The sequence below is a fragment of the Labrus mixtus genome, chromosome 3, assembly GCF_963584025.1.
Source record: "Labrus mixtus chromosome 3, fLabMix1.1, whole genome shotgun sequence".
NCBI classification, from domain to species: Eukaryota; Metazoa; Chordata; class Actinopteri; order Labriformes; family Labridae; genus Labrus; species Labrus mixtus.
Window position 1 is genome coordinate 16,348,990 of NC_083614.1, and position 27,777 is coordinate 16,376,766.

A 27,777-nucleotide genomic window follows, 5' to 3' on the forward strand; every position below is an offset into this window, starting at 1 on the left:
GACTCAGACGTGTGTGTGTGTGTGTGTGTGTGTGTGTGTGTGTGTGTGTGAACTGTTCTAGTGTGCTTTGTGAGTGTGTCTGTGCTGCAGAATTCTTCCAATTTGCACTAGCAGGGTAATTAACATAGGTGACCCCAACACTGTTATTGGCTACAGTCCTAGGAGGGAGGGATGAGGGGGGCAAAAAGACGGACAGTGGAGGGAAAAGGAGACGTAGGGAAGAGGAGGAGGGCGTCTGCTTCCATGCTCCCCTGATCTGTAGCTGTGCAGGACGAGCTGGATGTTTGGAATATATAGGTGGGGGAGACAGAGGAAAAGGGCAGAAACAGCAGGGAAAGTCTGTGTGAGTGTGAAAATCTCTATACATTGGGTTTGTAATCTTCCTCTCCTCTCAAAGAAAGTCCATTGCTGCTGCATCATGGCCCTCTGGGAAGGACAAGCAGAGGGGGAGATGAGGGGGGCCAGTTGGGAGGAGAGTTAATGACAGAGAGATGGAGGAAAAGAAAGTGGAGGAGAGGAGAGGACACTGAGACATCAGGGAAGTCCTTTAGAAATGGTCCCCTTTCTTTTCCAAAGAGAAAGCTGATAATAAACAGATCATTCATTCACCAATAAAGATGGAAATTGAAAATATCAAACAAGATTCAATGCATGATTATGCGTTGTTATTATTACATGAAGTAATTGAGGCAAAAATTGTAAAAAAAAAAAAAAAAAGCACTGCATGAATAAGAGTGTTAGGCTTTAGTTCTCAGGAAAGCAGGTTAGATCAAATCTGCTATTTAGAGATTTTTATGCTCCATCTGTCAAATAATCCCTCTTTGTTGACCTTATTCTCTGATCTACACACGCTACGCCAGGTACAAGGAAAAACTTAATGCGCTCCATTAAATCTGTTAACCAGTTAGGGTTGGGCAGTCCTCTTTCTTTTTTCTACTGAAATGGCTCTTCATGCCAAAATGATGATCCAGAGTCAAGGGCAGTATGTTTTTTACTGCAGGTTATCGCATCTCTTTAGGGACAACAGCAGGTAAAAAAAAAAAGCAAGGCAAGAGGATGAGATTTGATTAAACATTTAAGAACAAGCAACCCAGGTATCAAAGGCAAAATTGAAGAAGCTGTTCAAAGCTGACACATGGCAGTGACAAGTGGAATAAGGGAGACACCTGCTCACGGTGTCTTTATCAAAGGTATTTGATCTCAGGGTGGCTTGTGGTCAGTTGTTGAACAGAGATGCACATAATTAACATGCTGGTAGCTTTAAAAAAGTGATGCTTAAAGAAAGGTGGTTTGGGTCAAAGGTTTGTGTTGTTCTCTTCGTGTAGTGTGTGAGCGATTGTTTACATCTTGGGTAGACAAAGTGGTTTTCATTGACACAGAACAGCACACATTTCCCAAACTACACATATAACAATGATTTTAACTTCTCATGAACCAGTCAACAAATGACACCAAAAGAAAGCTTTGATAGGCATTTAAATCTCCTTTTTTTTAAAGTACCACCGTGAATACCAATCCAGGAAAAGACAGACGAGATTGTGCAGGTAAAACTTTTCACTTGTGCTTGAACCTTTTGAGCAGACTTACTGCCTTTGACTGTTATCGCCACTGCTTATCCTTGAGAGGACGGCGACATAAAATGACACAGCGATTCCTGAATGAGACACTTAGAAATGATAGGCATTCCTCAACATTTGCTTAGCCCATTGTCTGCCTGAGCTAGTGGAAGACTTTGTAAATATATATATATACAGATTTCTATGTCGCCTTTGTCGCCTGCTTTGCATTCTTCATTCCATTGCAGCACTTTTCTGCTATGGTATCAGTTCAGAAGGAGGATGTAGGAACTGCCTTTAAACACACACATAAACACACATTTTCCCTGTGTGTGTAGGTGAAACTTCAGCCGTGAGCGCTGAACGCTCCTCTTCGCTCAGGCAGGGATCACAGGTATATATAAATCATTTGGTGGCATCTTAACATGTTTAAACGGCTGTCAGCGTTTCACGACCGTCCTCTGGGGAGAAAACACTCCTGATAGCGTGTTGTGTTCATCTGAGAGCTGATGTGTTGCCATGCTATATACCATGAGCTAGCAGGAGACCACTGCTGCCACCGCCACTCTCTCTGGAATGTTAGCAAGCGCGCGCGTGTGTCTGTGTCTGTGTGTGTGTGTGTGTGTGTGTGTGTGTGTGTGTGTTACTGTTCCTCCTGGCTTTGTTTGTTGTGTTCACTGATGCAGGCTGCTTTGTGTTCTCACTGTATGTGTGTGTGTGTGTGTGTGTTCAGCGGTTTGATGATAGTTACACACTGCCCTCTAGTGTTGTCAGCTGTAAACAAAAGACAAAAAACTCCTCCATCCCCTCTACTCCCTCCCTCTGTTAGTGGTCCATGAGGGGCAGCAGTGTAGGTCTTCCTTAGCTGAAATGAGTGTTGTGTTGGGGGCAGGGGGGTTGCGTTGATGGGCTTGTGGTACTGTGCCAAGCTGTTATCTCCTTAGCCGGGTAGAAAATCATTTTATTAATTGCTTCATTTAACGCTCCGGGTTCCCCCCCCCCCCCTTCCCTTCCTTCTTCTTCTTCTTCTTCCCCCCTTTTCTACCCATATACACAAACAATGTCGTGCAACCGCACTCGCTCACACACATTCCAAGCAAGCAACTTTTCAGACTCGCCCCGCGCGTACACCTCTTTCCCTCTGCCTCGTTCAGCAGGGACCTGCAGAGAGAACAGTGCAGCCATAAAGGCCATATGCTGGCCCATTCAGATGTAATAGCAGGAAGGCCCAGGGAGACCCAGCCAGAGGAGCAATGCTCCATTATGGCACATTAGAAGAACAGGAGAATGAGTGTGGAGGGAAAGTGTGTATTTACTACAGTGCAGTGACAAAATGTGTTCACATAGCCTGAACCAAAGGGAGATAGCTTCAGTTTCAGGACAAAAAAAGTCTCCCTCTTAACATAAAGTTTTACATTTTAGACGTACTTGTTTTTAAAGTATGCTTTTGTTGAGGTCATGGTTAAATAAGGCTTCAAAAATGAAGTTCATTTAACTCAATGTTCTCCTAAAAAACATAATCCAAGCATCATGTGTGTGTGTTTGTGTTTAGTGGAGAAGCAGACTGCTGCAGCTGGATCTGTGCAGCCAAACCCTGCAGGGGTGTCTTGTTAGACACACACTCAGATGCGTGCACACACACTCTCAGACTGGCACATCAACAACAATAACCTCTGAGGTCAGACAGAGCTAGCGCAACATTAGCCCCAGTGTGAACCTGCTGAGAGACAGAGCGAGCCAGTACAGCTGGTGTTAACCAACCAAAACATGCACGCACACACACACACACGCACGCACACACACACACACACACACACACACACACACACACACACAAACACACATACACACAGAGGCAGAACAACAACAGTAGCAGAGTTACAAACATCATATCTGTGCCATCACATCCCAAGAACACTGTGTTTGCTACTAAATAAAAATGTCCAGATTCCAGATCATTGATCTGCTGCTTGGTATGTTGTTGTTTAATAAGTGGTTATGAGTTGAGGGGCAACCCCACAATTCAACAAGGCATGTCTATGTCTTGTATTAAATCCATGAATTAATGCTTATATAAAGTGCTATTTGTTTTTATGAGCATGTACAACTTCATCTCTCCTGCCAAAACCAGCACTCTCTTACGGCATACCTGGCAGCTGTCTTTGGGAACACATGAATTTCACGCTGTCAGTCAGGCATGTTTATTTTCCCACTGTGGCAGCACCCAGAGGTTCCTGGTGCTCGGCTCTGTCGGCACTTCGCGGTCCCAGCCATGACAACAGAGCAGTCACACAGAGAGGGTGGCACAGCGGGCAGTGTTGAAAAAGGGAGGAGGAGACAGAGAGGGAGTGTCGAGGAAGAGAGAGGGGGAGACACACAACAAGAGAGTTAAAGGGAGACTTTGAGGGAGAAAGGAGACAGTCCGTTACTATTAAAAAAGCTTAACTCTTAAAGCCAATAGATGAGGCATTAAAACATTTAAAATTTGGCATCCATTTGCCATGATTGGCAGTGACCCACACTGACCCAACATGCACGGGAACACTCAAAACTGGGTTAATTGGAGCACATTAGCCTGCATCAATTTTTTAATAGACTATGTTTTCCCAAAATAAACCTTTGCCATTAATGAAGATGTTATAGTCTCATCAAGTTCATACAGGTAGTGGCTTTAAGTCATGAATTGGACAGAATGGTAAGTATCTACTATTTGAGGCTGATTAAATTTGATATATTTTGGTATTGGAAGATGTCTCTATTTCAGTTCTATATTTTATTTGAGTTATTTATGATCAATGAACATATTAGAAATCAAATGAAAAATTAAATACTGAGTCATCAATTCCAACCTTACCATGTTTCCATTTCCATTTGTTTGCATGGAAAAGTGAACGCAAACATTTAGTTATACCTGAAGAGCAGAGTTTTGCTGAGTGTGTGTTTCTAAGATAATGTTCCTGTAAGTAATCCCCTAATCCTTTAGCTTTTCACTGTTATGTTAGATACTCACCTGTTGAAGTAGCAGCCCACTTCACCACACAGACTTTACACACACACACACACACACACACACACACACACACACACACATGTAAGCCAGCACACACTCCGCACCTGAGAGGGAAACATCCTGCTTTCACCTGTTAAAAAAGAGAGATTTCATATTGACACTCGTTGTTGCTCGGTTGCACGACTTAAAACACACATACACACACACCTGAAATGTTACCTGATAGGTGAGAGCTTGACGGAGGCTCTGGCAGACTCCGGTAGATAAGCCCGGTCTGGCAGTGGGTGGTCCCTCTTTCTAAGTATTGATGTTCAGGTAGTAACAGTTCTCTGCTGGAGCAGCTGCTGCTGGAGTCAGACAAGGTTACTGTAAAAGAAAAAAAACAGGCAAAGAGGTCAAGGTCTACACAGTCTTCTGATTCTTTCTTCACTTTAATGTACTTGCACAGTGTTTGCTCTGAGAGACTAACGTCAGAGGCAGATGATTCCCTCCCAAAGTGATACTGCTGTTCACATACCACTGACTGAGAATCGTCGCTCCAGACTGGATGATTTCATTTCTTTTCAACCAAGGATTAATTCTTCTGTTTTGCTACAATCATGTTTGATTGGGTTGAAATATTTGGCAGTTCTATGAAGCGTAAAAGACCAAAATAAAGCTTGCTTTGGCCATGTCTGTAGACCACAAAGCAGCACTGCTGTCAAACTGAATTAGGAAACACCCTGGTGAAACTGTGGCAAAAAAAAAGGCAATTTAAAGTCTAGACTTCTTGAATTGATCTGACCTCATCCTGGCAGTTAGCAAGTCTTGTACATAAAAGCCACTGTGGCCCTCTGCAAATAAAAATGACAAAACTTCTCAAATGTAGAGATAGAAACCATAAAAACCAATTGGATAGGATAGGTGCACTCTAGTTACACACAAGAAATAGGACATGCTATAATTACTCTTCAGTTGTAATGCAATTAAAGCTGTTCCATTGTGTATTTAGTATTTGAATCTTTTTGACAATATTCTTCCACAGAGATAATTTGCTCCAAATACCTCTTTACACAATAGTCTGACATAGAAAAGCATAATCACATCATTGGATTTGGCCTTCTGGTCATTGTCTATATCAGTCAAATATGTTCTTTTTAGCTCCAGTTTGTTGAAGTACCTCTGAGGACATTTATTTACCTGGTGGTCTCTAAGCAGTCATTGTTTCTTTTTTCCCTCTTCCATGTCTTGCTGGTCATTATCACACCTTCATACCATAACCATCTATCCTGACTTAAAATATGTTTTATTGTCTAAGATGTTCGGCTTGGCTATGTGATGAAAAAGCATCAAACCTGCACATTGCTGTTGATTCGTAGCTTATTCAAATCATAGGATGAAAAACTGGATTCTGCAATATACCGCCAGAAACATTTTTAACAATCTAGGTTCAAATGTTGTGAGAATGTGCTTCGTTAGATTTACTTTTTTAATGAAATTTAAACTTGTTTTCTGTTCAGTTAAGCCAAATTCTACAATTTTCATTCCGCTACTTCTATTTGTTATGAGACTGGTCACAGAGACACTGTTTCTGGAAAAAGAAATTGCTGGAACCCTGGATTTAAAAAAATGTCAACATCAGCATGCTTAATAAAAGAAGTCCAAAGTGAAAAATGTATTTGTTTGTTTGTTGTTTAAGTGAAACAAGCCTCTAAATGTTATAACCCCTTACAGAACTTTTGGGGAAAAGGGGAAGCGTTTATTTTTTCTCCGAATATTTTAGGGAATTTTTCTTTTAAATTAAATAGGATAGTTGAAGAGAGACAGGATTTCTTTGGAAGGCAGAGTGAGGGATGCCCTGCACTAAATAGTTGTTGATTTGGGGTTGAACCAGCGACCAGTGCAAGGAGGACTGTAGCCTCTGTACATGGGGCCCCTGCTCTACCCAATAAGCTGAACCAGGGCCCTTTATGCATTAAATAATAATACTAAAATATTCTTCAGAAGCCGGTTTTAATCAAGAGCAAAAACATTTTTGTGTAGCATAATTTTGACACCTTTTTGAACTTTCTTCACCAGGGTCCTCCAGGATCTCAGCCCTCCCCCCACACGCAGCCTCCCCCACACAACCCCAGTAACCCCATGATGGGACCTCATGGACAGGTAAGTCGCAAACATTTACACTCTTTCCTCATCCGCTGTGTTTTTGTCTAGTCACTGACTCGCTCGCTCACACAACAACAGTGTACACAAAGCACACGAGTCTCTTGTGCTAACAGGCAGGACAGGCAGCATCCATGATGGTTGGTTGGATAAATAATTTAGCTGTGTTGGCCCAGCTGTAAGGAGCCGAGGTGCATCTGGAGGGCCTTCTCTCTCCCTCAGCCCTGCACTCACCATCCCATAGTCCATCAATAGAGCATTAATATTGCAGCAGAGCCTGACATAGTGCAGCTCTTCGTGCACAAACGCACCACAACATGGTTAAAGGAGGAGAGGAGAAAGAGACAAGGGAAAGGTAGATAGGAAAGGAGGAGAGATGGAGGAAGGGGGAAAAGAAAACAGTAGTAAGTTGTTCTTTCCTTAAGGAATAACAAGGATTATATAACTTGTCCTCTGCTTGCCCCAAACACACACACACACACACACACACACACACACACACACACACACACACACACACACACACACACACACACACACACACACACACACACACACACACACACACACACACACATGCATAATTACCACTGTAATCCAGTCTCCTGTTGTACTTGTGTTGTCTGCTCTTATCTCTTTATGAAGATGATGATATGAACATTATTCTGCGGCTCATGCTCCGTGACCGAAACACACAACTCTTACACAATCAGCATTCTAATCAGCGTGTTTCCCCTGACGCTAAAATAGTTGGATTGAGTTTTGACACACTGTCTCACTGGATGTGTGGGTTTGTAGTTGCAGGAGCGTAGGTAATTCTGAAAACCATGTGTATGGGGAGCTGTGCATTATTTATGAGTTGTGCACTGGGTCTGGATGTGGGTCTCAGTTTAGTCCATGCTCTGCTGAAACATCTGGGTAAATGGCAACCCTCATTTTCTGTAATATATCAGGCTGCATTGTTGTAGCTCTGTGTCTGGTTGTAGAGACACATGAAGAAAATGATCCACACATGCACAGCTGCAAAAAAACATGCACACATTAAAATTAGAAAACAAAGTCCTCACATCCATTATGTTATTTTTCTTGTTCCTCCGGCTCAACCTTTTTCTGACACGTGTTGTTTTTCCAATCCAAGTGTCTTTCCTGCATGTACTCTCCCTCTAATCCGTCCTCTTTTACCTTCATCCTAATGGATTTAACCACCTGAGGTCTTACTTTCCAAACTTAACTACAGGCCCCTCCTCTTAAAGAAATGTAACACAACTACTACAGTACATTGTTCTTAAACACAATAGCTCCCCCTGCTGACATACAAAGAGAACACCTGAAACAAGGCCAAGTTACATACGTAGTAAGTGTTTTTGAAGCCTTTTGTGCCTTTTGTCATTATGCACAAATATGAGAGGACAGTTGGCCTTTCATCTGAGGCTAATTCACTTTTTGAGAAAACATCTGTGTATTCAGAGAAGATGTTTAAACTAGATAATATACAAATTAAATCCACTTAATAGAAAATGGAGCAGGATTAAAGGATTCTGGTTATTAAGCTGTATGTGTAAAGTACATACACTGTGCTAATAATGACAATGGTACACTGATACATTTACACTGTAGTGTTTGCTGCACTTTAGAAGTAATGCATTTGTGTATTAATTCCATCTCTGTTGATTGCCTTTGATGGTTAGTTAAATGATTTTTGCTGCATTTATTTCACAAACCATTTTACACAGTAACATTGTTTGTATAATTCATTTTCATCAAATGTCGTGTAATAGAACAAACCTAATTAATTCTTCATTACAACTATCGTTAGTGAAAATGATTCACTTTCGTAATTGATTTCATTCATTTTAGTTGTTGCTTATTCAATATGATGTACTTCAAAAAAAGAAATTTCATTTTCTAACAAGTAATCCTGTCCTGATCGTCATTAAATAAAGGAATCGTTGTCCTTCTCTTGTCCTTCCTGCAGCCCTTTATGTCTCCACGGTACCCGGGCGGCCCCAGGCCCTCCCTCCGTATGCCAAATCAGCCTCCTGGGAGCATCCCAGGGTCACAGCCCCTCCTGCCAAACAGCTTGGACCCCACTAGACCTCAAGGTATGGACAAACAAGTGGTGTTATTTCAGAGAGGCTGCAGTTTTCCGCTCTGCAAAGTAATCTTATATTGGCCTCTGAACAAGAACGCTCTCTCCTCATTTAAAGAACCATTATTGATCTAAAAAGAGCTGCCATAACAAGCTGCGCTCTGTGTGTGTGTGTGTGTGTGTGTGTGTGTGTGTGTGTGTGTGTGTGTGTGTGTGTGTGTGTGTGTGTGTGTGTGTGTGTGTGTGTGTGTGTGTGTGTGTGTGTCACCACAGGACATCCAAACATGGGAGGTCCAATGAGAATGAATCCCCCTCGAGGCATGGGAGGCATGGGTCCACAGGTAGGTAACGCTTTTATTACTCTCACAGTCCTTAAGAGTAAAACACACAGATCTGTAAATAAATCAGAGAAAGTTAGGACGCTGGATGATGTCCTTCAGTAAAATCTGACACTGCCAGAAAGAAAAACTTGCTTATTGGATTGTCAGTTTATTAACAAAAACATTGTGTGGTTGGCCCTCATTAAGGTCTACCATAAAAGCAGCTATAATATCAAACCAGCTAGGGGGAAATGCATGCAGATAATCCTGCTCTGCTGAAGACACATTTTGGTTCTGTCAGCCTTGTAATTTCACCACTAAATATCAGAAAGCTTGGATGATTAGCTTGGCTCTGACCAGCCCTTAGCCACTGCCAGCAGCCGTTCTACATGTTAAATCCTACTTGTCGACTCCCACCTTGGGGACAAACAGAGGCGGAAAACTCTGGCTGCTGAGCAAGCCGCCACCAACGAATTTTAAACTCAACACTGCTGCCAAGTTTGGCACTGTTGGTTTCCTTTTATCACTTTAATTTTTGTCGTTGTTATACATAAGATGCTTAAACAACAGTGTCTCTTTGAATTACTATTACCAGCCAGCTGCTTCATCATGCACCCAACCACCTACCGCTCCAACATCACCTCACACAAAGACACAAACACACACTCACACACTCACACACTCTCCCTGTGCCCCTCGGCCCCTCTCTGTGCCACCCTGGCTCGGTGACTTTGGCAGCTAGCGCACCAGCAGCTGGTGTGGCATCTGCTCGACAAGTGTAATCGTCTGCTGAACAAAACTCTTCATCTGAGTGAAGCTGCTCTCTGGCCTGCCCCCCTACTCTCTCCCTCTCTGTATCTATTTCACTCACACACACACACACGCACACACACACACACACACACACTAACACACATTCAAACGCATCCACAGACATGTAAGTGTGCCAAACCTGCCTGCTGGGCAGCCAGGAAAGAATACATGCAAACACACAGAGGGGAGCATCCACACATAGAGACACACAACATATAGACATACACAAACACATTAATAGAGCTCAAACATCCCACAATTAAACAGTAGTTTGTGGGAGAAATGATGGTCGCTGGCCTTCATTAAGATTCAAACCTTTAGACGGAGCAGGTGTGAGATGGCATGCTGACAGTGTCTCTCATTTGCAGAACTACGGCGGAGGGATGAGACCTCCTCCAAACTCCATGGGGCCAGGGATGCCCGGCATGAACATGTGAGTTAATTGAAAAAAAAAAAAAAAAAAAAAAAGATCAAAGTGATTCAAATAAATATATGTTTTTTAAATTTTGTTGCAAGAGAAAAACTAGTGATTAGGGTTGTTGTTGTTTTTTTAACAAACAAAGATCTGTCTTGTTTTTTTTTTTTTAGCAATTTCTTTAAATGTTATTGACCCGTATTACAATATGCAAACATTACTCACTTTTTTTTTTTTTTTTACATAAATAATTGGTAAATGAATAAGTGATGAGAAAACACACAGCCAGGTCCTAAAAGCTTCATTAATGTAGAGATAAAAAAAAAAAAAAACCCAGTATGTAACAGAAAAAAACTTTTTTTTCTCAAAATGTCACAGAAATGTTTATTTAAACAGTTCTGTCACTTTTTCTTTAGTTTTGCTACTTGTTTGAGTAGTATTTAGTAGTATTTACTCACCATTCAGTTTCTGAAAAGACGGGAAAATAAAGAGAACTTGGATCAGGATTTTGGTCTCTTAAAATATACATTCAAAGCTCCTGTGTTGAACCTTATTGTGTTGATTCTGGCGCCCCCTGTGGACAAATAGGAACCTCTTAGCTCTTTGCTGATCTTTTCCTGTACTTTTACAAGTAGCACTATATCATGAAAAATCTCATAGTGCTTTCTTTTAAACATCCAATGTATCAATCACTGTAAAACTTTGTTAGTAAACAATGTAAAGAACGGCTCTACAAAACCTCATCTGACACCTACAGTGGTTATAGACATTAAAAATAATAAAATATATATATATTATATTTTATATAATAAAATAAAATAGTACAAAGTAATCGTTGTAAGTCCTGATAGTCTCAATTGCTTTTGGAGGTCATAAAGATGCATCAGGCTTAATTTAAGTCTGTGTTTCAGAACCGGCTAAAAAATTCACTGTTGCTTTAAATGCACTAACTTGGCCCCACAGCTCAAGTTTCTTCTTTGCCAAATATTTTCTTTTACCTGTCTCTGTTTTTTTTACCCAGGGGCCCAGGTGGAAGAGGTCCATGGCCGAACCCCAACAGCAACTCAGTGAGTCACTCTCTCCTACACCTATATCTCCTACATGACTGACTGTTTACGATAACTGTGTCTCATGTTTTGTTTCACCTCGGGTCTTTTCTCTCCACAGATAGCTTATTCATCTTCATCTCCAGGCAACTACGTGGTAAGTGTCCCATCATGGACTCGTGTTCCACCACAGGCCATAAATTACATGTCATGCAGTGATATCTTACCGGCACGCTGCCATCTGAAGTGCACTCAGAGCTCATTTCTCTTTTTTCTCTTCACCCCTCAGGGCCCTCCTGGGGGAGGCGGCCCACCAGGAACTCCCATCATGCCTAGCCCTGGAGGTGATTTATACACTCCTGTTTCTGGTTGATACTTTTATCTAGAATTCAGTGAAGAAAGGCTGTAGAAACATCAAACCTGATCTCTGTCAGAATCACACGTCTCTTTGGGAGGGGGAGAGATATGAAAGAGGATTCAAATAAGAAATCGAGCTTTCAGGTGTAAAAATGGTCCAATACTGCACTTAGCTTAATTTAGTATTTAATGTGACTCAAGCTTGATGAAGATTTTGCTCCTGCTTGTTTGTGTTGTTAGTTTTCCATTTAAGCCACATTCTGCGGCATATTCCACGACGCAGGATTTTCAGTTAGCGAGGTAACTTCAGGGACAACTTCAGTACTAAGAAGGTGGTTCACTTTTTTTCTGGAGAAGATCGACATGTTATGGTAACTTGTGCTGAACATCTATCCTCTTCCAGTTTATGATTTTGGAGCAGGTTATGTTTGGGTTAACAGATTAATTTGTACAAAAATGATCTACTTATGAGTTAGTTGTCTTAACCACAGAGGCCTATGAGCTAATCGAGAGAGGGGAGGAGGGAGTGGAACCGGCAAAAACATTGACTTTAATGTCTGATTTTTTTTTACATGAAAGATATTCATGAAAAATATAAATTGTGCATTACTGATATAATCCTACGACAGAGACCGAACAAAGCACCAAAGCCTTGTCGTCTATTTGTTGTACTTGTATTATCTTTTTTTTCCCATTTTTATTAGCTCCATACCACCCAGTTTGATCATGTCGAGGCTGCAGCTGAGACATACCATCTAAAACTGTCAGACACGACTTAACAAAGACTTCTGAGCAATTACTTCATGTACTGGAATAAACTGGTGATATTGTAGTGAGATCTATGATGCACTAATGGTGGACATTTATATTATTAGCCTTAATTTGTGTGTTCACACAGTCAGAGATTTTTATTTTTAAATTCCTTCATGCATGTTGCAAATGCAACCGTGTTGATTTCACAGAAACTTTTAGTGGACCTATCACGTTGATAACCAGCGTCGAGTGACTGCTTCATGTGATCTTCGTTAGGATTAGTGAAGCCGAGTAGCCATCACCTGAGTATGTTGAACTCATTTTATAGTACCTGCCTGGGGACAGCATTCTTGTGTTGTGAGCTCTGTGTTGTCTTTGTCAGTCTGTAATCAAACTAGTGATCCATCTCCGCCTTTACCCATCAAACTAGCGTCTCTGTAGAGGATTAGCTGAGAACAAAACATTTCTGGCAAATCTCTTGTAGATGTTCTGCTTCTGCTGGCCTGTGGAGAGCTTCTTTTTGTGTCCACTATTTATTATTTATATACGTACCTCCATTGTGATACGTTGCCGGGGTAACCTTTTGCACAAAACGCTCCAGCTCACACGTACACTGGGAGGGGAAAACATATTTCCACTGCAGTCGCCAAGACTGTGCACATACGTACATAGACACAAACCTACAAAAATTCATACATCGTTCTCAGTATTGCCCCCCTTCTCCTGTCACGACTACACAAGCTGGATTCAGGGACACTAACAGGCAAGACATCACTGCCCCGTTACTATATCCATATCCTCTTCAGTCTTTCTTTTATTTCCTATTTTTCTCCTGCTATTGTTGGTCCTTCACATGCAACTTTTTGTCGACAATGTCAGATCAAGGTCACGTCATCCTTCTGAATCGTTTCAGGACAGACAGTCAGATGCACGGGGAGCGATGCAGCTTGTTCAGGTTGTTGCTAAGTTGCCAGGCTGTCCACATAAGAACTCTGTCTAATCTCCTGATTGTAGGAAGAGGACATGATGGGATTCTTTTACTGCACAGTACAGAGAGAAATATGTAGAGTGATTGAGGGTCAGATTCACTGAAATCGTGTCCTGGCACTTAAAAGAGCATACAGGAAGTATCTGTCTTGTACAGATGAAATAAGACCATGTCTGGGCTGTGACTAAAAATGCATTGTATGAAATTAAACTGAAACTAAGTCAACTACCGTGAAAAATAGTATCAATCCTGTCCCTCCTGTGCAGCTTTGCATAACCCAAACCCACTGTACATTTTCCATTTTTCAGAATATTTGGATATAAGAAGTCAGAGATAACTGTGCAAAGCGGATCTGTTTCTATTTGAGAGTCGGACGAACAACAAAACAAACTGCTTTACAGTATCCTACTGCTCTTTGTTCACAGATTCAACAAACTCAAGTGAAAACATCTACACAATGATGAACCCCATTGGCCCTGGTGGAAATAGACCTAATGTAAGTAATACATGTTAAGCAGCTTTAAATGACAATCAATAACTACAGCCTGGGACCTTGTTTGGTTTTTGTGCCTAAAAATATACTTCTTTGTCATGCTATCTAACTTCACTATTTTTCTTCAGTTCCCAATGGGACCAGGTCCTGATGGGCCCATGGGTGGAATGGGTGCAATGGAGCAGCATCATATGAATGGATCACTAGGTGAGAAGACAAAGACAGAGTAACATTTGATATGATCTACTGAGTACATTGAGGGAAACCTGTTACTTTCTTTGAATGAAGGTGATTAGAGGGAAGACTCTGCCCTCTTATGGCCTGTAGGGGAAGTGTTGTTCTTCCTCCTTTGAATAAGGCTAAAACAGCTCAGTGGAGCAGTGAGAAGGCCAATTGATCCCTGGATGTTGGATCAGTTAGGCTGGTGCTCATCTGTATCCAAAACAAATAGCTTAATTAAAAGCCATTACATGTGAGAGGGAAGGCTTGTACGTACTGAACATGTAGGATTAGCAGCTGAGGATCAGCTAACCTTTACCTCATAATGATTTCTACCTTTTCTATTTGTGATCACAGGCTCTGGTGACATGGACGGGTTGCCAAAGGTAAGACTTGCCTATCAGTCTGTTTGTGTATTTGTCTCTATGTAAGAAGATCTGTGCTCTTATTTGTTATTTTTTCATGTGTGTTGTAGAATTCTCCCAACAACATGGCGGGCATGAACAATCCTCCCGGCACTCCACGGGACGATGGCGAGATGGCAGGCAACTTTTTAAACCCATTCCAAAGTGAAAGTGTAAGTATAGAATGAACTATAACACTTAAGCTGGGACTACTTGAAGACTATATAAAATCATATTCAGCTTGGACAAGGGAAAAATCAGAAATTGAATCACTTCATTCTGTAGCTTACTGTTGAATCTGCACAGAAGATGGAAGGATGGAGGAAAATGTCATTCATCTATCTTAATAGATACAATTATAGATCAAGAAATTCAATTCCTTTTTTGTGTGTGCTCATTTGACCTTGAGCAAGTGTGGAGAAACGTAGCCCTTCCCTGTATGGCTTGACTCAAACTAAAAGTCAGACTTTGTATGGATGTCAAAGTTTGTCTCTTGGACCAAGCTTGTCTACATAAATTGTATGGCTTTTAGGAAATGTATCATTTAAAAGGTCAGCGCAAGTTCTGCTATGAGTTTACAAACACAAAACACTTTTTATAGTGTAAAATCTCAGAGCTGTGGCAGAGCTGTGATGCTTTGGCATCTTATCTTGCACTAAGGATAAAATCAGGGCTGGCCTTAACCTACTGACCAGTAGTGAAAAACCTCACTCTGTAAAAACTGCATGCGCTCTTTGCAGCACATGAGTTCAAAAAAAATCATTCAAAACCAGGCTTAAAACCATGCTGATAGTCAGTCATTTTAGTCCAGTTTTCCCAGCTTTATCAAACATACAAAAAACACAGCATGCACAAACACCGGCATGGAAACAGACCGCATCATATGCTTTCTCTGATGCATGGAGAGATTGTCATAAAGTGATTAATATGAGACTGACATTTTGCTACGTTGTCTTTACTTTGATCTGACATTCCTTAACATTTTCTCCTTGGGCTGGACTCTGCTTTGCTTGCTGCTGGTTTACTGACGTAGAAAAAAAAAAGGAAAGGGTTAAGGGTTATGTTTAATGTATGCTGCAGAAGGAGTTTAGTCAGTTGAACTACTCTTATCTTGTACTCAGAAGTATAAGAAGTTTAACATAGTTTTCGCTTATCTTTTCCCCCCTCCCTTTCTTTTTTCTCTCTTTACAGTATTCACCCAACATGACGATGAGTGTGTGATTTTTTTATTTTATTTTTTATTTTATTTTATTTCTTTTTCATCTCCCCTTATCCCAATCTTCCTTTCACCATCCAACCCTGGTGCGTCTTGCATTACCCTCCTTCCTCCTCCTCTTCCTCCTCCTCCTTGTGTACGGTGTGCTGTGCCACACAGCCCCTGGGGATGCCCCTGGACAGCAGGATTCCCCTCAAGGCCCCCCACCCCAATGCCTGTAAAATGGGTGTAAGAACATGAAGAGGCCGCCACGCAACAGGATGGGTCTTATCTTCTTGGCTTCTCCTCGCCTGCCGGGCTTCGACACGGGTCCTAGGACAGCAAGAGCCCCGGAACTGCTCACAGCCTGTCTCTCCTAAAACCCAAAACCTGCGCCCATTGGTGGCATTCAAACCCAGTCCAACTGCCCATTGCATCAACCAACGCTCCTATAAATCATGCTGATCATAACTTATGAGGGCATGCAGTTGTTGACTGACAGAGGTCAAAAAACTCTCATTCAAAACCTCTTCTCCTTTGACGGGAATAGTTTATAAAAAAGGAAAAGAAAAAGATGAACTGATAAAGTTATTTTAGGACAAGAATGGTTTTCATTAAATGTTTGTATTTTTTGTTTTATGATAGTAATATTATTGTTATAATTTTCATAATTGATATTATTCTACTAATGTAGTTATGATTTCCTTTAAAGGGCACATTTAATCTCAGCAGCAGCATCAACAATGACAGAATAAGCACACACTCGAAAAATGCACAATGATTTTCTGTTTACATGATTATAGGTTTTATTGTTGTTTGTTTTTGCTTTTGTGTCAGTGGGTTTCACTTCTCATACTTCTCCTTTAAACTTCCTCAGTACCTGTAGCTCGAGTGTTTGCCATTTAAATGATTGTAGCACCAGTTCAAAACTTTGAAGAGTGATTGGGATAATCGGAGTAGAATATTCCGAGAGGTTTATAATCCCGGTTTAAACTATCCACACATTACAAACAGGCTTTTCTGGTACAAAGTGTCTGCTGATGATGGTATGTCTTGCTATCTTGTCTTAAAAAAAAAAAGCCTCATTCTCACAGCTTTCTATGTTTATATTGTCTAGAAGTGGCTCAGGGGCCAGTTCTCTTTCAGTCACAGACAGAGCAAGAGAGCATCTCTTCCGTGCATTTTTGTCTCGTCTGTAAATATTACATATTTAGCTTGTATTGTAGTTATTTTATTATTTGTTATTTACAAGTTGTCTGTGAATCCCAAAAAACGTGGTTCCTTCCCTTTCATCACTGCTGACTCCAAGCGGCATTGCTTTACCTCCCAGGATGCATTCTGGTCTCCTTTTGGACTCTGTATATGTTGTGGGACGTCAGATTCACTCGAGCCTATTTGGAGCCTATTTTCTTGCTTCGAGCCGAGGTCAATGTGGGATCCACTTTCTTCACCAAGATGAGACTGACTGAATAACTGCATCCTTGGGGTTCACATCGACCAGTTCCTTCAGCGAGTCCTGTATAAACGGGATAATGGATCAGGGTATTGCTGGGCTGTAGCAGCACTGATGATGGGTGCAGATGATGCACCTCGAGGGGGGAACTGACCATGCAGCCTCCTCGGTCTCAAGAAGAGGAACTATTATGGGATACTTTTTTAAAGGATATATGTCCATTTTTTGTGGCTTGTTTCAGCAGATTGTTTTTAATTAAAAACTATTCAAATGAATAAAAGGAAAGCCCATAGAATCTGCACACAAAGAGAAGCATAGTGACATATCACGCTATTTAATTTGTCTCTCTCTGTACGTTATGTGCTCTCTGTCACTGTTTCAAAGGGGTTAATGGTCGCTTGAGGTATCACACTGCAGCACTTCTGTGTTCAAACCAACAATAATTAAAAAACCATTGTAGCCTCTCTGGGTGATGGTGATATACTTATCAATTTTCTGATATCAATGTGAACAGTTTGTACCTAACAGGGACGTCTCCAGGATTTGGCTATGGGTTGCCTGGGAAACACTTTTCTCTCATGTTTTCCTTCGGTGTAGTGACACACGCCTCCCCCTCTTTCCTCCTTATCCCATTCCCCAAAACTTCTCCCTCTCTTCTCTTTAATTTCCTATTTTTTTGTAAATACTGTATAATGCATTTTGATATCATTGACATGTTTTGATATGTCAGTCACTACCAATGAATACAGCTGAAAGTAAATTATAAATAAATCTGTCCATGTTTTTCATAGAGAACGGATGCGCTGACTATTTGGCTCATGTGGCTAAAATTTCCATAAAAATGTATAGAATACAGTTACACAATAAATGCAGACTGTATGCTAAAGATTTGTATGTTAGGGAGGATAGGACAGAGAGAGGACAGGACAGAGAGAAGCAAACAAACTGTGGCGTCCTCGCTCTGCCCTTGTCTCCTTATATCTTAGTTCAATATTGCTATTGGCTTTCAATAATTATTTCGAACCATTTTTCCAAAGGGCATCGTCTCACAAAAAACATGTGACCTCTTATTGCAGTTTTTATTATGAAGGATTTTTATCGATTTAAGAAAAACTTTTAAAAAGGTAAAAATACTTATGAGAACCTCATTTTAAATTAAGAATAGATCAAAAAGTAATTGTGTCTTTTGCTATTCGCTCCTGTTATAGCGTTGTATAGATTGAAGCTCTCTCACTGATCCTCTCTCAGTCCTCTGTGTATATCGATCGTTGGCCATCTCTGTACTTCTATTGTGATGTATAATACTGTACCATTAGAAAGATTTGCTGGTCGGGTGGGGTGGTTATGTTGAGTCGGGGAGGGATGGGGGACTCAGGGGAATGGGAAATGAATGACTGTCCTGTACCGTTCATGGCCCTTTCCGATGACACGGCAGTATTCAATATGAAGCAGTCTGTCTCTTGGGTTTGCTTTGTATTTACATGGTTGGATAGTTCAGAAACTTGTCTTAGGGACTTAGGTGTCTTGTGTAGGTAATAAAGATGTTCTTTGTATGTTTCTTTATATTGTAAAGTTTCTTTAGACTGAAAGAAAAACAGATAATTTGCTTATCAAAAAGAAACAATGCATCAATAATAAATGTCATTTGATTTTTCCTTGTTGTTTGACTCTCTTCCATTTTGCTTTTCACCTCCACTTACAAAAAGAGAAGTTCTACACAAAGCAGGTATAATCACATTAGCCTGAAATGTAAATAATGACAATTTAAGCATCGGCATGATGTATGATGAACCTCAAGGGACTTCCTCTTACTAAATGGTTGAAAAGGATAGAATTGCACAAACTATGGCTTTCCCGCCTACTTTTACACACAGCTGACAAAAAGACAATGATTCAGTTTTGTTTTAGGCAACAATGAAACTTGATCCTTCAGATCTGGTTTAGTTTAATCAACAATCCATGATTCTGCCTCCAATTTTGAATTAGTAATAAGCTATTCTATTTTAAGCGATTATAACTTTAAATAAAAAATCAGAACTAAATCATTGGCAATTTATTTATTTATTTGGTTTAGCCAGTACCTAAGTGGCAACTACTGTTCCCGGGGTCCACTCATACAAACAAACACAATAGTGTCATTCTTGTGAGACAATGGCGAAATAATGAATACATTTGGAAATTGATCTTCTAAATGTTGCTTTAAAATAACTAAAAAGCAAAAATGGCTGTATTTGATTTCACTGTTTCTGAATTAAAGAGCTATCCGATACAGTATCACCCAGCACATTCTGACTTCTAACCTTTTTTTAAAACTAGAAAATAAGGACAGAGAAGGATAACCTTTCGACCGTAAGAAACAAAGTGTAATTCCACATGGTGCCTATAGGGTCAAACATTAATGTACAACAAAGGGACCAATAGATGTCCAGTAGCTCAAGGTTAACAGGAAGCAGTCGGTTGGGGTGAGCTAGGACCGCGACGAAGTCAGTTTGATATTGTGTCACCAACAGAACGGTGAGGTTCTATTGGTCTACGCACACCAACAGCAAACCGACTTCACCACCGTGAACTGGAGGGGAGATTGTCCAGGACCAAAACAAGCCTCTGGATAGAAAGTGGTAGAAGGTAATGTTCTGTTAATTTTTATAAATGGGCCTTTAACATGTGACACTCTGACGAGGTCACTTTATCTGAAGTCGATATAAGCAGTGTTTTTTTTTTATTAAGGACAAAATAAAAAAGGTTTATGTGCAAGCCATAGCAAAGATTACAGCTAATGCTAGTTTGCTTCAGGAGTTTCCTCTGCTAGCGCCCGTTAGCATGCCACTGCTAGCCGCTTGAGAAGAAAGCAGGGGGGGATAACTTGTCAAAAACTTCTGGAAACGTCAGGCTAGCATGGTAGCTGATCGCCAAAAGAAACTATCGTAGCAAACAGTGTCATGTGAGTGAAACATGTAATCATTTTGTTAAGATTAACGAATAGGCCACTCAGTTCTAGATGTTTAACATGGCTGTCGTTTTGATGTTTACAAGTTCACTGATATGATCGAGCAGCCGATTAATCCGTGAATTGGAATATCAACAAAACGGTTAATCTTGTTTCTTAGCAGCCTCTACTAATGACCGACAAAGAGGAGACTATGGAGGTTTCTGACAGCTATGACAGTCCGCCATCAGAGAAGAAGAATGGACGAACCTCGTTGCTGGACAGCGGGGAAGACTTCGAGGTTGTAGATGAAGAAGACATTGACGACGACCCTCCTCCTCTGGAAGATGCCGGTGGTGGGAAGGGCAAACACGCAGATGAATCTGAAAAGGAAAAAGAGGAGACAGATCCCTCTGCCCCTGTGGAGGAATGGCTGGATGTATTAGGTGGGGAACGAATTGTTAAGATAGTTGCAGAAAACAATCTCTACTTGGTCATATCGCTGACTGGGTGGCACTCTATTAAAATCCACACACTATCCCCTTGTTAAACAATAAGCCAAAAGAGTTTGCTTTGCAGCCATTAAACACTGATCAGCACTCAACTGATAATAATAAGATTGTTTTGTGTCCAGGTAATGATCAGCTGAAGAAAAAAGTCCTGGAAGATGGAGAAGGAAGAGACAGTCGACCACAGAAAGGACAAAATGTTAGGATTAATCTTAAAACATCCCTGACAGATGGGAAACTTGTAGAGGAGCAACATGACCTCTCTTTCACTCTTGGAGATGGAGATGTTATTCAGGTAAAAATGGACAGTTTGAGATACTTCCTGAATTGAGACTTATCAAGAGGTCACCCTGTTTTCAGTATTTGGGTTTATATCGTATATTTCACAAGGCTTTGTTGTCCTTTCAGGCTCTGGATCTCTCGGTGCAGCTCATGGAAAAGGGGGAGAAGGCCCTGATTCAGACTGATGCAAAATATGCATACGGTGCTCGGGGCAGGTAGATACATGTTTTAATTTAACTGATAAAGGATTCATACATTTAAGATTTCATGGAAACGAAGGAATCTAAATCCCCAAGGAAGCTCCAATGTCAAATGTATCTTTTATTTTCAGCTTGTTTCACAAAAAAATATTTCCCTCATGTGAAATCTAGTGATTGAAGTTTCTTGATTTCTTTAACTGTCAAACTTAGCTCAGTTTCTTCCTCTTTCCAGCTATGAACCTGAGATTCCCCCAAATGCTCCGCTGTGCCTAGAAGTGGAACTGAAGGAAGCTACTGATGCCCCAGACCTGGAAATGCTGCCCCCAGCAGAAAAGATTGCACTTGCTAGCCATAAGCGGGAGAAGGGCAACGTTCATTATCAGCGTGGAGATTATGCCTTTGCAGTCAACTCTTATAGCATTGCCCTGCAGGTAGCAGAGTCTAGCTCTAAAGGTGAGAGGCAGGTCAGGGGGTCAGAGCGGAAGAAAACCCCTGAAAACGTTGGTTCATAGTTATTGTCCAGGTTGGGAAGCACTGCAATCACAGAGTTAATGCTTTTATTGTGATAATGCATTTTTGAACATTTGAGATTCACCACAAAAACAAGACTACTTTTTATCAAATCTATCTGACATCAATGTAATTGATCTCACTTACATTGATCTTGCCTTACAGTGTGGCAAGCGGATGATTTATATATTCAAAAGATTACATTTTTGTTGTTTTTTTTCTTTTACAGTTGACATCAATCCTGAGGAGGAAAATGAGCTGATTGATGTAAAAGTGAAATGTTTAAACAACATGGCAGCCTCTCAGCTGAAACTGGACCACTATGATGCAGCACTCAAATCTTGTGTCTCAGCACTGGCACACCAGCCAGACAACATAAAAGCCCTTTTCCGCATGGGCAAGGTAAACTTTTCTTACATCTTTTTTACTTTGCCTGTTTTTTCAGTGGAATGTCTTAATCTAAAATTGTGTGTTTTCCCTCAAGGTACTAGCTTTGCAAGGGGAATACACAGAAGCCATTCAAACTTTGAGGAAAGCACTGAAGTTGGAACCCAGCAATAAGGTACCTTTGTTTTACTTATAGTACATTTTTGTACTACATTTGTGTACTAAAAGTGTCTGCTAAGTGAATTGTAGAATTGTAAAACGTAGCATGATGTATGGGGAAATGTTCTTCCTTATGGCCAGTAGATGGTGCTATAGGATAAGAATTCCAATAAGTTTGTAATGCAAGGTCAGGTGGGCTGCTGATTCATCATTATAGAGGATCTGGTTCCATGTTGTTGCTGTAAATAGGTCGGCCTGAACCCCAGCAATATCTTATACCTAGCCACTGTTACTGTTCTACTGTTCAGAGGGGCAGGAGTGTGAGGTTCTTTTGCTATAGAAGGCCATCTGACAGAATTGGTCATAGTGTGTGGGATTCTTGGATCAGCTGTGTGCTGCAGACGGATGGTGCTCATGCCTAGAACCCCCACACCAATCTGTCAAACAGCACATGGCCTGGCCACCACTTTATCTTCACATCCAACACTTACTGTGAAGAGACAATAGACTAATTCATGTACCAAGAAAAGATATGATATCAGGATCAGAAATACTTGAATTATCCATGGGTGGAATTTGGTCGTTACAGTTGCTCATATACACAATATAGGAGTAGGAATATAGGTATATTATAAATAGAATATGAATCAAATGACCAGTCTAAAAAATAAATAAAGCTATAAGTACAACAAGGGCGAGAATTAGCAAAATGAGCTATGCAGTTTTAATGGGCCTGTTTTGTCCAAGTAATCTGTTCTATCTGTAAGCACTTGGTGTGTCACATTTTCGATTCTACACTGAAAAGTGATGGAAATAAGTTTTCAATTGATCAAATATTCAAAGACAAAAGCACAATGAAGAAGTTAAACCTATAGGCCTTAGAACCACTTAAGGAGATACCATGTCATTGCTTAAGCCTGAGATGACAGAGTAAGAAAAGAAACAACTACATTAGTACTGGAGAATCCTCCTGCTTCCTAAAAGTCATTAGTGTGACAACATATGCCTACCTGGTGAAACTCGAAAGTCAGTCAAATTTATGTTAAAGTTATCAGTATATCTATTTGCATGGCAAATGAAAATGATTGTTCTACTATTGTTACCGTGTTTAGGAGCAGCCCTGCATACTGCTGTAACCCAACCTTGCAAACTGCATGAGTTTGAGAAGCCTTGTGTTTCCACATGTCTAACAGGGAAATTATGTATATTTTCTAAGGCATTATTTGAGTTATCCCAACAGAATATCCTTGTTCTATAGCTGCTTTTATTGCTTTATGAAAGTGTAAATCATAATGGAATTAAACCACGACTGTGATGTCCAATTTTCTGACATTCCTGTGAAGTACAACAATGCATGCTATAGATTATTGGTAGTATTGGGACGATCCATAATTATCAACCTTGTGCACCTATGTGCCAACGGGTACTTCCAAGCGGTGTCTTATAGGTTCTTACTATAAGGGAGAACCTTTCATTCTAACAGCAAAAACTGAGCCTGCGTGTCAGTGACAATACCAGAATGCTGCCCTTATAATCAATAAGGCGGTCTCATACAGGCACAGGCTTCATAGACTGACAGGATGAAAAAGCCATCGCTCTCTTCTCTAGGCACTGACAGACATGCTGTCTACATTTTTTTACACTGATGTCAGCTGTTTACGCCCACTATCGTTTCCTCAACTGGATGAGAGGAGATTTATTTGTCTGGGGTTTTGTTTACTTATGACTTGGTAACGCAGACTTGACAGTTCCAGTTCAGACAGCCTCAAACTGTCTCATCGCTGTGTTTGGGCACATGGTTTATGTTAGGACAGGGTATATGTAACATATTTGTTTAGCCTACTTAATCCTCACCCTGGGGACAAGTCAGTGTTGTGTATTTTTGTCATTTCAATGTGTAGTTGATTGCAGAATATTGGTGCCAACTTGCCCTGGGTTCTCTGTTCAAACACAGGGCTGTGAATGTAACAGAACCCTCATGTCTTTGAGGAAAACAACTTGAACAGACACTAACTGATTCTGCCCGTACATGTTTAATCATACATTTTTTTACAATCATTAACCAGTTTCCTTAGCGCTGACCAACATAGCTTATAAGCACCAATTAATAGAGCCTCATTCTCTGGTTCATGTCCTACCTCAGGGGGATCCTTTAGAGTATCTTAGAACAGAGAATCCTCCAAACACAAAAATTTATCCTCAGGGATGCCTCAAGGATCAGTGCTCGATCCCCTTCTCTTCTCAATTCATCAACTAACTTGGTGTAGTCATCTGCTCCCACAGTGTCTCATACCATTGCAATGCTGACAATACCCAGCTCTTTCTGTCTGTCATTCACCCATAATGACATTTCTGTCTGCCCGAGTTTGGTCAAGCCTTGCTGATATCTCTACATGGATTAAAGAACCAGCCTATCCAAAAATATGCTCCTTGTCATCCTCCAGCCAGTCCCTCTTTACAATCACAGATAAATATCCAACCAAACTCATGCTCACAGAGTCTGCCCCAAAGCTCAACGTCATGATTGATGACCAGCCAAACTTAAAGGTTCACGTGGCCACGATTGCCTGGATGTGTCTATATGATCTGCACGTCTTCAATAAGATCAGACCCTACCTGTCAGAGAATGCAACACACAGCTCCTGGTACAGGCTCTTATAATATCACACATTGGCTACTGTAACTCCTCACTGGCAGAAGCTGTTTGTTGGTACTTCCTTCATTCTAGGTCCTTGCTTGTGTTGTACATATAAGCGTACATAAATGACTCATATCTTAGACCGTGATGAAACAATAGCTGAACCAATATCCTGGAAGCATGTGGACATGTTGGCTCCATCAAACAATCATTCTGTGATGCAATTTCTTTGAAGGAAACAAGGATTGACGTACCATTTATCCCGGAAAACTTTTCTTGTGTTGGATCAATGCCTTATGTTTTTCACGCCACTTGGTGGCTGCTTGTGTTATGTGGGTATATTGTCATCTTGACAATCCTAAAATGAAGAATATCAGACTGTAAAGTGTCCAAATGTTGTTTTCTTCATGTTGTAATATCTGGTAGTATAGATTAAGTATTGAACTGGAGCCTATTTGTCTTGTTTCTTCTTTATAGACCATCCACGCAGAGCTCTCCAAGCTGGTGAAGAAAAACTCAGAGCAGAGAGGAGCAGAGCAGGCCATGTATAAAAAGATGCTGGGTAACCCCACCAGTGGCAGCAGCACACAGAAACACAGAGCCAAGTCTTCATGGGTGAGAAAGTCATCCCATTAAAAAAAACAAAAAAACAACCACATGCGTTTCAGTGAAATGTCTGTCCATGATCACATGACTAGAGCTGATATGTTTGTTAGAGTCAAAGGAACCTTTGTGTCATGAATAAGCAGTCTCAGTCATATATCAAAAGCTTAAATCTAATATTGCTTGACCTTTTTTAATGTGTAATGATAAAATCCAACCTACTAAACATTTACTCTCTACTTGTGTTACTTTCTCTTTCCCCAGGGTCTCAGCTGGAAGTGGCTGTTTGGTGCCACTGCTGTAGCCATTGGTGGTGTAGCGTTGTCCGTTGTCATAGCTGCTAGAAATTAACCAAACTTTTCCTGACCAAGCTGCGACAATGTGAGAGAAGAAACACAGAAGCACATCATCTGAATGTGGGCCAAAGGGGGTAAAAATGTCAGTTGGTCAGTTGCTTCCTCACTGTCACTCTCTTTTCTCTGCTATGTTTGAGAACTGTGTGACTAATAATAAAACATCAATATTTGCATATGGACACTGTTCTCACTTAAAGAACATTAAGGTTCATGCATATATATATATATATATATATAAGGATGCCAGACACTGTTTTCTTTTGCTGCCATTGTATTTGTCTTTGGTAGATAATGATTGTTTGCATTAAATGAAAAATAGTTTGCCATAGATTCAGATAGAGGGAGTTTAAATGTTAATTTTCCGATTCAAAATAGCTATGTTTTTCTGTTTTATATTATGCTATAGTTTAAAAGCAAAATATTGTACAGTTAATTTATAATTTCCCATAAGAAAGAAAATGTAATTTCACTTTTTCTCTTTACAGTACAATGTTTTATGTTTACTGGCTTAATGAAGATGCTTTTTTTACTTTGCCTGTTGTTCTCGCTTTAACAACCTCTCTATAACCATCACATATAACCTGCTAGACCAGACAAAAAACACCCAAACAATGTTATACAGTACAGCAGACAGATATTTTGAACCTGTAACTAAAATTGTATCCACTTTCTAAACGTACACAAAGGAAAATAAATTAAAAGAACAACCTCACAACAATACAGTTAAGCAAATGCACTGCCTCAAAGGGTAATGACAATCAGACACAGCCTAAACAACAAAACTGTTTCATACATAAACATGACGGTGTGTATTTGATTTCAATTCAAAGCTGGAGGATGTGCTATTGAAGCAATATCGCACAACTGCTGTGATTTGGTCATGGCCTCAAGCCAAAGATAGTCACAGCAGGGCTAATATGCAGAACAACATCTCGACTTAAAGCTCGATATTGCTTTTATACAACAGTTATACTACCAGCACATAGAAAACATTAGAAAATAACTAAATCATTTTTTTTAGCTCCATTAACTCAACTAGTTCCACATCTCAACTGAAATCCGACTTGTTGCCAATCAACCCAACCAATCTACTGCACTCATGCTACTTTGTTTGTGTCCATGGTTACCTCAGGCCAGCAATATATTTTGTGTACATTTATCTGTATGCTTTTATCGATCATGCTGCAAGAGAAATAAGGGTCTGTTTTGTGATTCAGAAGTACCGGCTTCATAAATCAGGACAAACTCTGTCTGCTCTAATGTCTACTTGTGGTATTCATAACATCTGGTAATACACAAAAGTCACAGTGATGTTGTTCTCTATTGACTCATTGAAGTCCTCTTGTCCAATCAAAATACTCGGTCGGAACTAGCAGTCATATAATCCTGGTTAATCGTGAATATATACAAAGCAGAATCAGCTAGATTGACTTTATTTTCAACATTTGTTCTATAACTAGTTTCTTGCTGACAGAGATGCAGTTACCTATGCACTCACAGATAATGGTTCATAGAGTATTTTTCCAGTAATGTGGCTGTTAAATATGCTGAAGTATGCTTTATTTTAATTATTAAATCTTAGTCATTATTACCTCAATTATTGATGATTGAGACCAAATGTTGAAGGCAGTCCCTTCAGGTCCAACTTTGGGTTTGTATATTTTTTTCTTTACCCTTCTTTTTCACCGGTGTAGTTTTCCTTTGATTATTATCCCTTATGTGTTTATTTATTTCACAGTTTTTGATTATTGCTTTCTAAATAACAATTAATGTGTCGCCAACAAATATCTGGCTCCTTCAGAGTACATGAAAGTTCCACGGACCAAAATGTCACTTTTACTCTTAACTGAATGAAAAATGAAGTGTTCATTGCATATCCTGGCATTCCCAGCATTTGATGGTTTTATAAAACAATAAAATGTATCACACTTAAGTTTTATTTTCTGGATTGTGT

General features: G+C 40.3%; 2 protein-coding genes across 5 annotated transcripts in view; both read left to right on the plus strand.

Annotated features, from left to right (window-relative positions):
* The window catches only part of ssbp4 (single stranded DNA binding protein 4), an 81,175-nt gene extending 62,268 nt beyond the window's left edge, over positions 1-18,907 (plus strand). The window contains exons 6-17 of one of the 2 annotated variants that reach the window (XM_061033304.1): positions 6,625-6,708; positions 8,684-8,810; positions 9,071-9,138; positions 10,299-10,363; positions 11,367-11,412; positions 11,513-11,548; positions 11,681-11,735; positions 13,915-13,985; positions 14,111-14,189; positions 14,559-14,587; positions 14,677-14,778; positions 15,981-18,907. In XM_061033304.1, coding sequence (XP_060889287.1) covers positions 6,625-6,708; positions 8,684-8,810; positions 9,071-9,138; positions 10,299-10,363; positions 11,367-11,412; positions 11,513-11,548; positions 11,681-11,735; positions 13,915-13,985; positions 14,111-14,189; positions 14,559-14,587; positions 14,677-14,778; positions 15,981-16,061 — 843 coding nt within the window. In that variant the 3' untranslated portion in view covers positions 16,062-18,907. Of the gene's footprint in view, positions 1-6,624; positions 6,709-8,683; positions 8,811-9,070; positions 9,139-10,298; positions 10,364-11,366; positions 11,413-11,512; positions 11,549-11,680; positions 11,736-13,914; positions 13,986-14,110; positions 14,190-14,558; positions 14,588-14,676; positions 14,779-15,796 lie in introns of both variants that reach the window. The other variant, XM_061033305.1, reaches the window with a different exon arrangement.
* Positions 18,908-19,706: 799 nt separating this feature from the next.
* fkbp8 (FKBP prolyl isomerase 8) lies at positions 19,707-27,760 on the plus strand. Of its 3 annotated transcripts, none has more exons than XM_061033307.1 (9): positions 19,707-19,878; positions 20,361-20,625; positions 20,814-20,983; positions 21,097-21,185; positions 21,403-21,623; positions 21,910-22,082; positions 22,165-22,242; positions 25,342-25,479; positions 25,732-27,760. In XM_061033307.1, exons 2-9 carry the CDS (start codon positions 20,373-20,375, stop codon positions 25,816-25,818), a joined length of 1,209 nt encoding a protein of 402 aa, XP_060889290.1. In that variant the 5' UTR covers positions 19,707-19,878; positions 20,361-20,372; the 3' UTR covers positions 25,819-27,760. The 3 variants fall into 3 exon arrangements, with proteins under 3 accessions (XP_060889290.1, XP_060889289.1, XP_060889291.1); XM_061033306.1 differs by having other exon boundaries at positions 20,364-20,625; XM_061033308.1 differs by lacking the exon at positions 19,707-19,878 and adding an exon at positions 19,910-20,194 and having other exon boundaries at positions 20,364-20,625.
* Positions 27,761-27,777: the final 17 nt, after the last annotated feature.